Source organism: Austrofundulus limnaeus, unplaced genomic scaffold (genome assembly GCF_001266775.1).
Source record: "Austrofundulus limnaeus strain Quisiro unplaced genomic scaffold, Austrofundulus_limnaeus-1.0 Scaffold12, whole genome shotgun sequence".
NCBI lineage: Eukaryota > Metazoa > Chordata > Actinopteri > Cyprinodontiformes > Rivulidae > Austrofundulus > Austrofundulus limnaeus.
Genome location: NW_013952414.1, coordinates 2,265,396 through 2,275,589, shown reverse-complemented (window position 1 = coordinate 2,275,589; position 10,194 = coordinate 2,265,396). Strand labels below are relative to the sequence as shown.

General features: G+C 38.1%; 1 protein-coding gene and 1 long non-coding RNA gene across 2 annotated transcripts in view; one reads left to right on the top strand and one right to left on the bottom strand.

Moving 5' to 3' along the window:
- The window catches only part of LOC106513436 (uncharacterized), a 12,687-nt gene extending 4,533 nt beyond the window's left edge, over window positions 1-8,154 (top strand). Inside the window, exon 2 of the long non-coding RNA XR_001309781.1 lies at window positions 7,490-8,154. This is a non-coding gene — a long non-coding RNA (uncharacterized LOC106513436). The remainder of the gene's footprint in view (window positions 1-7,489) is intronic.
- pan3 (poly(A) specific ribonuclease subunit PAN3) overlaps window positions 1,442-10,194 on the bottom strand; it is a gene marked incomplete at its 3' end in the record, with an annotated part of 21,136 nt that continues 12,383 nt past the window's right edge. Inside the window, 6 exon segments of the mRNA XM_014002253.1 lie at window positions 1,442-1,580; window positions 1,665-1,729; window positions 5,259-5,388; window positions 6,348-6,487; window positions 6,659-6,746; window positions 7,018-7,183. Coding sequence (XP_013857707.1) covers window positions 1,442-1,580; window positions 1,665-1,729; window positions 5,259-5,388; window positions 6,348-6,487; window positions 6,659-6,746; window positions 7,018-7,183 — 728 coding nt within the window.

Sequence of the window (10,194 nt, the reverse complement as noted above, 5' to 3'; positions counted from 1 at the left end):
GGGTAACGCTAAGCAGAGACTCGTCTTTTCTATAATATGGGACAAACAGATCTGTTAGAGTTAATATTGTTTCATTAGAAGAACTGAAAGTCTCCCCTAGAACAACAGTCTGTGCGCCGCGCTCCTGTAACAGCGCTGAGGAGAAGAGTTTGGTCATGTGAACAAAGTTGGACATAACTGTTGGATAACGAAGCTCTGAACACATAAACTTATAGCGTGTTAGATTTTAGATACCAAGGTCTCGGGTAGCTCGGGAGCAAAGTGTGGAGGATGGGGTTTCCTCACTCAGGACAGGAGATGGAGACTGCTTCTCCAACATCAGAAAGASCCGCCCTGCTCTGCTCTGATTGSATAAAGCTGTGGGGTTCGTTTGATTTGTTGAAAGCAGCGTCTGTTTAAACCTGTATCAGACTGAGCGGCTTTAAYGAGACCGCAACAGAAAACAAACAAGTTTCTCTTTTCCTCATTTTCTTGAATACTAAAAATGCAGACATGGGCAAAATGATGTCGGTTATTGTCATAAATGTCGGTGTCGGTTATTTTTCGTTTTATCGCCCAGGCCTACTCCAAACAGTTCAGCTGTACAGTGTTCACAGATAACTTTAGTTCTATCCTACGRAGCCCGTGAGGGGACATGGGAGATTTTTTTTTTCTTTTGTGTTCCCACGCAATAGTATTGCGTTCCCTCGCAAAAGTAGTTTATCACTGTTGTGCCTGCCRGTTTATTAGTAAACTCACATGTTCACCATTAGCGAGTTAGCCTACTGCTTTAATTCAGCTTCAGAATGAATATATCACACAGCCAYGCATGGAAGTATGTCATATGCCGATATTTTATCACAGCACAGCTCATCAATGTCAATTTCACGAACTTGTGGCGACACGYCCTGTTTTGGTAACCGGATATTTCAAGAATAAAAGTCTGATTTAATTCAGTTCATATACAAAACAATCTTTTGCGTGGAAACGCAAAACTATTTTGTGAGAGAATGCAAACGTTTGTGAGGTAACGCAAAACGTTTTGCGAAGTAACGCAATAGTATTACAAGGTAATGCAAAGATATTGTGAGTTAACGCAATAGTATTTTGAGGTAACACAAAAGAAAAAAATCCCTCTATGTTCCCTCATGGACTCCGTACTGTCCAGCCCACCGTCGGGAGGCGTTTTAAAATAAAACTTTCATGATTTACGTCTGGTGCCTTCCACCATGTTTCTATTTTTGTGGCATATTTTCTGATAGGTTCATGTGAGCGTTGCCACGCAACGGCTTAAACAAAGGCTCTCAATTGATGAGACGCATCACGGTGACCATTTAAAGCCAACAGTGATACCAGCCGCCACCCCCCCCCCCAGTGTGTGTATGCATGTTCACAGCCCGTGACTGTTAGCACGACAAACGTTCAACGGTTCAGTTTTTGATTTCTCCAAGACTCGACTGACTTTGTTGAGGCAGGAAACGATGTGGCTGAGGTCGATCCAGGGCGTCCCCGCTTCCGTCACCTGGTGGAACAGGTGATCCCGGAAAAGCTTCAACAGGTAGCGGTCACCCGTCTCCGACCATGCTGGGTCCTTTTGAAACCTGATTTACAAAACGACAGAGAGAGACAGAGAGTGATAACTGGAATACACCGACTCAAACCCTCAACAGGAGCTCGGTACTCACTCTGGCCGCTCGTTAATGGTGCCCAGCTTGGCGAGCAGGCGGAAGAGACGACCATTTTGCACCTCCTGCAAAAAGGAAGATCTGATTAAAAGCAGATTTATGACACAAATACTAATAAAATCATTTAGCTGCTCCAACCACTGCAAACCAAACTAAAATGCAAAACAATCTGTTACCACTCTATGTGAGCAGCAATGTGGTGCATAATGCAACAAAAAGAACCTGAATAATCAAAAGCAACTTGCACTCATGACTACAGAAAGGAACACATTCTTGTTCTGCTTGAGAAAACTGGACACCTTTAGTAGCCAAAACACGGTCAGAAACTGAAACAGTCACTTGACTTAAAGGTGTCGAAGCAGATGACACTTCCTCCTTACAAAAAGTGAAGTACACATTGATGCAATCACCTCTAACACACTTATTTTAATGTGCAGTCTCTAAACCCAGACAGCCAGACTCCAACACAGTGTGATAATTTACTGAAATAAATCGAAACGTTTAAAAAAAGATGAAGCATCTTTTTAAAAAGATTTATAGAATAGTTGCTTTTAAACACAACCAGAGTACGTCCAAACACAAACCCAACAAAATGAAGGAATAAAAACCATGAATAATTCTAAATGTATAGATAAAATACAGAAAACTAACAACAGATCACATCTAGTGAGACTTCACAGCTGAATTCTGGGAGATTTTACAATCATGAAGATAAAAACACACAAGATAAAAACAAGGAGCTTTTCTTCCCACATCTTACCAACCGTTTGCACTAGTCGGGTTTGTGTATGAGGCTTCTAAAAATACTGACATGTTCACCTATAGGGGGCGCTTTCATTGAGGTTCTTGCATTCTGTCATGCTACTTCTAAACTTTAATGCATGGTTCACACGATAAGATAATTCTGCTAATTTTTGCCCAGATTTTCCCCTTCCAACAATCTTAAGGACCCTCCAATTATTGTGATGACTCTAAAGATAATCTTATATAATTATCTTATATAATATTGAGGATATTCAACTGTCTAATATAATATAAAATATAACATAACATAACATAACATAACATAACATAGCATAACATATAATAATACTGTAGGACCACATCTATTATTTTTTTATGGTCATGTGGAGACTCTGTCTTTGAAAATCAACCAACAATTTTAAAATCTTCCCATGTGAACCAGGCACAAGCTACACAATTAAAAACCTTGGATCCACACCTTTCCTGCACTTCATATCAGATGGTACAAGCCACGCTTTTTTCCGAAAAAGATTTTTTTGCTACATCGCAAAATTTGCAAAACATTCTTTTATCTCCTTTTCGAAGGTTTAAAATTTGGTCACCATGAAACTCACTGTTTTAAATCTAGATACCATGTTGACGAGGTTATCGAGGACAAATTATTTTAAAAACTGTGCAAATAGTTATGGCTAGGTAGCAAAAACCTATTGCGCAATATTACCTTGACTAATATTTAAATCCAAACCTGCTTCAAACAAATTTATTTAAGAGTTAAGTTGCTGTCACACTATAAAGTTTTAGACAACTTATGCAGACTTCTGAAAACTTAGATATCACTATTTTACTCATAACGGCCATGCATTCAATCTATTTGTTAGCATTACAGTATGTTTAGGTCCAAAAGAGCTTTCCTGTAGATATTTTAAAAATTCATCTTCAGCTTAAACATCTTCAGTTTTGGACAAACTTTTCATAAATTGGCAAAAACTGTCTAAAACATTATATTGTGACAGGGCCTGTAGCAAACTGATGCAACCATCTTTTTAATTCTGTATACTTGTTCCCAGAAAATGTGTTTTACAGTTGAAAGGTCCACGATTTATGTCACATTAAAGCTGAGGAATGTTTAAACAACTGATAGAGGTCTCATTTTTATTTGGTATTTTAACCAGGGGTGATTTCCACTGCAGATGGTCAAAACCAGAAGCGTTGAAATCTACATAGGACTAACCCAGCAGGTGGTGGCTCACCTTGATCTCTGCAGATATAATTTACTCCTGCCTCCTCCTCCTCCTCCTCCTCCTCCTTTATGCCTGTCTCACCCTGTCAAACGCTTTCTGCACTGTTGGACAAAGTGGAAAATCATCATCACCACCAATCGATCCCACTTTTGCCTCATCTCAAAGAAAAGTAGGACTTGTAATTGACTTTTTCTTTCTCAACCCATCTCTTAAAAAAACTACTAGATATCTCAAAACAAGTCCCTCTCAAAACTGTATTCTTTGGCTCTTAATTCAAACTCGCACATATATTCCTCCATGACATGAGACATACTTCAGGAAGCCAACCCAATTAATGCAAATACCTTTTTATGTAAAAAGAAATGACACCAATATGTCGACACGTTGGCTGGAAAAACTTATAGGAGTGAGACCAAGTCTTTGTASTACTACCTCACACAGTTTCCCTTGATATTCTATTCACAGGCAGATCATTTTTATTTTTTATTTATTTTTTTGAGAATTTGCTGCTTTGATAATTGATCTGACACTACCACCATCATTTTCTTTTCAAATATGGGATCAATTATTGTGTTAGATTACAACATAAACATACACTACCTGGGTTTAAATAAGCAAATAGGTACTGTACAAGCCTCCTATTGGATAATTACTGCATGGGCCATTATCTTTAATAAGGCAACAAGTTATTTAACCCAACTGGTGCAATGAGTTGATTCTCATTTCTTAAACAACCATGTGGAAAGACACATCCTGTGGTCATGGAAAAGATGTCAGTCTGTTTGAGAAGAGTCAAATCATTGGCATCAAGCAGAGAAAGCAGTCACCACTTTCAGTTTTAGGCTGAATTCTACAGTCTGCATAAAGAAAATGTTTTTTTTTTTTTATAAAAACTAAACAGACTACAGTATTTTTTCAGTTTTTGTTTTATGGTTAAAGTAAATGTTAATAATGTCTAACGTTACAAGTAATCGGGGTTCCCTTTAAGTCTTACCTCATACACAGTCACAATGTCAAATGACTTTTCTTTGAAGCATAAAGTAACTAATTACAACTAAACATGAATGAAAACCTGAACATCCAGCAGCAAGGTCAGAACTACAGCAAGCTTCAAAACCTAAAAACAATCATCCGAGGTGTCTCTGCTATACACCTCATCTCTACTGTTTATCAATGTTGCAGACATTTTAATTGTTTATTTTGTTTATTAATCAATTGATACCAGCATGATACCTTGCAAAACCAAAATCAGAAGCAAAAAACAAAAACTAAATAATATTATTGCATGCTTCTTGTGTAGGCGTATTACATCATTGGATGAAAAAGGAAGTTGATGCATAATGAACAAAAATATATTCGGTATATGATTGTTTTAGGTCAGTGGTGTTACACATTCACACTCCAGCATGAGAAAATTAAATTGAAGACCATACTGCAAACTGGACAGCATCCTGTGTAACTTCTTTCGTAGATGAAAAACAAACAAACAAAAAAATAATAATAATAATCCTGTGCAGCATCCCAGAATAGCAGACAGAAATGCACTGTGCAAAAACACACACCTGCTGCAAAGCACACTGTGCAACACGCACAGCATCGTTCACATTACCTTGGCAAGGTCTTCTTCAATGACATCATTCCTCATCTGCGATGCATCGAGCTGCGTATAGAAGCGGGCTCCAATCATGGGCATGATGTCATTGACACTTCGCAGGCGAGACTGGTCGGTCAGCAGATACCTGCAGGAAGGCAAAAGCTGAAACAGTCAGAGGCGCAGAACAAAAGAATCAGACCCACTTATAAATGTGGCCCTTTAATGTTTGTTCAAACTTTATTATTATTACAATATTGTGTAATTGTTGCATCCTGCTGCAAAATGGCATCAAGTGTCTGCTGGTAGTTTCTGCAGCTCTTCTACTGATATGCACTCAAACTTGTGTTTATAGTTTGTCTTTTACTGCTCTGAAAATTTTTAAAATCTCATTCAGTGTTCGGGGCATCAAAGACAGCTTCACAAACATCATTTTTAACCTTCGTTTCATCACAAAGCATAAAACTAAAAAGCATAAAACATATGTGAAAGCATAAAACTAATAAAATGTTTATTAAAAAAAATTTTGCTTCATCAACAATAACTAAGTTAAAGGAACCGCATTCACACAGACAAAAAAAAAGATTTGTTTTAGAGTCCATAAACTGGCAAAGGCTGTGCTTTACAAGCATGAGCTTTAATTTCCTGTGCTTTTGTTTAAATAACAGTCCTTATTACACTAGGAGCTGTTTTTGAATAGAAGGATGCTGGAAACTACGAGCTCCTTTTTATGCAATACCATCTTCAGTCAAATTCAGATCAAATAAAAACTAAAACTTAGTTTTTAAATCTTTTTAAATTATTACTTGAGGCTGCATATGGTACATTTGATGTTTTCTTTTACTTTATCACTTCTTGTTCAGCTGCATGTTTCACAAAGCTGGYTTCTTTGCATTTTTAAAATCTATTTAAACTTTTACAAAAACAGCAGCACAGGAAGCGTGCCAAACCAGACTTTATCTTATAGTCTTCAACAATAGTTTTGACAAACAGTGAGTTTGTGGACATGAAAGTACAAATACATAATTATTGTCAAAGAAAGAAGAAATAAACACAAAGACTGCTTGAAAAAGGTTTTTAGCTTCAATGTATTTATGCTCCACTTACAGAATCAGGTTCTTCAGGTCTGAAGAGTAGTTTATAGAAACCAGCTCCATGGCCTTCTGCAGGTTCTCCCTTTGAATTCCAGCGAGTGAATTACAGGCCAAAGCCAGCACAACCTTGCCCAGCGACACTAGATCTGCTTGCTGAATGTGGAAACAAACACAAATATCCACTTATTGATAAGTTTGAACAGAACCAGAGATGATTAAACTGCTTTGTAAATTAAGTTTTGCTAAAGCATGTCATGGTATCAGTGAAGTGCGTCTGCACAAAACTACCCACATGAAAGACACATTTATTTTTTTTAAAAGTACCTGGTACTGTGGCATGAGGGCAAGATGATTGGTTTGACTGTTATCAAACGTTAAGACGTCAAAAACCCCAACACAGTTCAGCCGTAGCCTTTAGAGATAAGAGACCAGATGCACAATTAGCTTGTATGTGTATCTAAGTGTGTCACAGCACTTGGTTGAGGAAAAAAAAGGAAGCTTGAACTGTAAATACACTTCTTCTTTTAGCACATTTCACAGGAAGCGCCATCTACAAGAAATTGAATACCCGGTATTCGTCTTTGCAAAGCCATTTATGGTTATGAGTTGCTATAAACAAAAATCATTTCTCCAGACAGACAGAAGGATGAATTTTCTGCTCTGGTATTTTGTGTGTAATATACCTGGTCTTGCCGGTGATGAGAATCTTGCTGGGGTCCATGACCCGGCAGGCCAAACCAGCGGTGTGGATGGTGCGCAGGGCCGAACTCAGCTGGACGATGTAGGCCCAGATCAGAGACTCCGGCAGCAGACCTGCGTGCTGCCGTGGTGGAGGAGGTTCGTGTTGGCCTTYGCAAAACAAACAACAACAAAACATGCTTTATCACCCCCAAAAACAGCCTGAGATCAGATATTACTTATGAAGTAAACCTCAAACTGCCATCAGCTTCCTCTAACCTTCAACATTAGCTGTTACTTACAGACGCACCGTCACTGAGTAGAGTCATACTCACATATTCAAAGGCTGAATTTGATCAAGTTATTGGATGATTTTTCTTCATTAATATTTTTAAGGATGTTTAATTACTGTTTAAAGTGTGTGTGTGTGTGTGTGTGTGTGTGAGTGTGTGTGTGTGTCTGTGTGTGAGACTTTAGGTCTCTGTGCACCCTGTAGGCCACTCACACATATTCATAAAAATAACAAAGAAGTTTGACCAAAAAAATTAAAATCTTAGTGCATCCTTCTCAGAAAAATAAACCCCAACTGTAGAAATAAACAATAAAAGCAGGAAAATAGTCCAAAACCTGGTGGTTTGTCTCATTTTGTTCCCCAAATTTAGAAAAAAAAAAAGTTGTTTATCACAGCTTCTTGAACTGTCTTTTTTTTTCAGCTGCAGGGTTTAGGAAAACAAAACAAAAACAAAAATTCACTTTAAAAAAGCCTCCTGGTGGACAGGGATCAGTGTATGTGACTGAGGTTCACGAAGCCCTGCCTCGCTGCCCGTTGCTGTGTGTTGATGTTGTGTGTGTGTGTGTGTGTGTGTGTGTGCCTGGTCCTCCGCTGTAGTGCAATTGTGTGCTCCAGGTCCGGACAGTCCCGCCCTGGGCCCGAAGAGGGCGCTACAGAGAGCCGGCCGCAGCAGCCTGCAGCTCCTGGAAGGTGCTGTCGAAGCAGCGCTTCAGGTCCGAGTACGTAACAACCAGGACGCTTTTCTCATCCCGAGAAACCAGGCTGATCTTCTCTGGAACACCCGCGTCCAGCTGAACACACACACACACACACACACACACACACACACACACACACACACACACACACACACACACACACACACACAGAAACAGAAGATTTAACAAACTGTCGCTAACGCAAGAAAATGTGAGAAAAAAAAAAACATTTGAACAATTTGAGTCATTCGCCAAACATCTGTAACCTCATTAACCTTAAAAGACACGACGGGCACGAAGCTCAAATCCCTTATCTCAACATGACATATTTGACAAGTACAAAAAGTACCATTTAAAAACGGCCTCCGACGTCTAAGAAGAGGAAGAACAAAAGTGAGATAAGGAGGAAAAAAAAGGCCAAAACTGGAAATTAAGTCAAAGTCATTACGGAAGTTCGTATTTCTGTAGGTAGGTGTGAATTTAAAACAACATCTAGAAGATTCTACGTCTCTGAGCACATTTAAATATTTGGCTACAAGTAGTGCTGGCTACAGAATAACACTGAATTAATCCCATTATTATGCATAAAATCAAATTATGAGTCAAAGATGTTTAGAGCATTATTAAAGTATTGTTTTATATAGAAAGGTGTGGTGCTTTGTCAAAAATGTTAAGGCAAAATAAGCCCGTCTTCTGGTGCGTTCCAGTAAATTTAAACTGGAACAACCCTCCAGTGGTATATCCCATTTGTATAGTGGGAGCAACTACCCCCAGTTTCCACTTCAAGATGGCGGCTACTCGCAGCTTTAGAAAGCTAATTGTTGTTCTTGATTTTGTGCATGTTTAATCACTCAAACAAGTAGTGTTTTTTGTGCATGTTGTACATTTGTTTATTTATTTTTTATTTATTTACTGTTATTTTACCAGGCAAGTCCCACTGAGATCTAAGATTTTTTTTTGGGGGGGGGGGGCGCACCCGGAGAAAACCCACACAAGCACGAAGAGAACATGCAAACTCCACACAGAAAGACCCCAGGTCCGAACGGGGAATCGAACCAGGACCTTCTTGCTGTGAGGCGTCAGTGTCAACCACTGAGCCGTCGTGCTGCCGTCATATATACAAAAGTAATGAAGATGGTTAAATATTTGTATGACAATCTGACTCAAGTCTTGCCATATTAATATCAATGTTTATTTGCATGACGTCCATAGTGGAGCTCTCTTTTTATCATTTATATTGTAACTAGGTTAGAGGCAGCAAGACTCTCCTGTGGGCTGACTGGAATGTGGTTTCATACGGTTTGTTAGGAAATTACGTCACTACCATTTCCCATTTCCCCAATACAAAGTAAATGGAACGCACCATTACTTTGTGTATTTTGCTCCCACACACTGCATCCAGCCTTGTCTGCAGAACCCTCCCTTCATTTGTTACGATGGACGATCAGTGGGTTTTGAATTGAAGAAATATTTCATCCTCAAAACTAGGGCTGGACGATACGGCCTAAAATCAGTTTCACAATATATTGACTAGCTCACCTCGATAACGATAAATGCACAAAAACGCTTACGCTACTACACACATACACAAGTACACGGTATAATATAGTCATATACACTATGTCCCTGTTCTTAGTCAAAGTACACAGTTTAGTTTTCTCTAATGAAGCGTTATACAAAAATTTTAACCTGAACCATTTGGATTAAAGGCAGAGTTTTATTTTGAACAGCTTTTCTGTAGTTTATATTTGTCATTTTATTGTTTTTAATATATTTAATAAAAAACATTTTTAGCAAGACTTGAGTCAGATAGTCATACAAATACTTAACCATCTTCATAACTTTTGTATGTATGTACTATAATTTTATATTTTTAAAAATATACCAAATATGTCTTTTGTGCTGCACAAAATAACTTTACATGTTTTATTTGTTAGAMTGAATGATCTCTCTACTGAAATAATTTCTTTCAAAAAGATATTATTTAGAGAACTCGTGTAATCATTTAATACTATTTATTCTTCATATTTGATCATTTATTGAATAACAGAGCAGTTTAGTCACAGTATGGTTCTAAATATAAGCAAGTTATATTGTGAAGAATGAAATTTGTAGGTATTTATGATAAACTACAAAAAGAACATAGCAGGGTGTTGTGCTTTTCCAAGACACAGATTTTTTTTTTTTTTTTT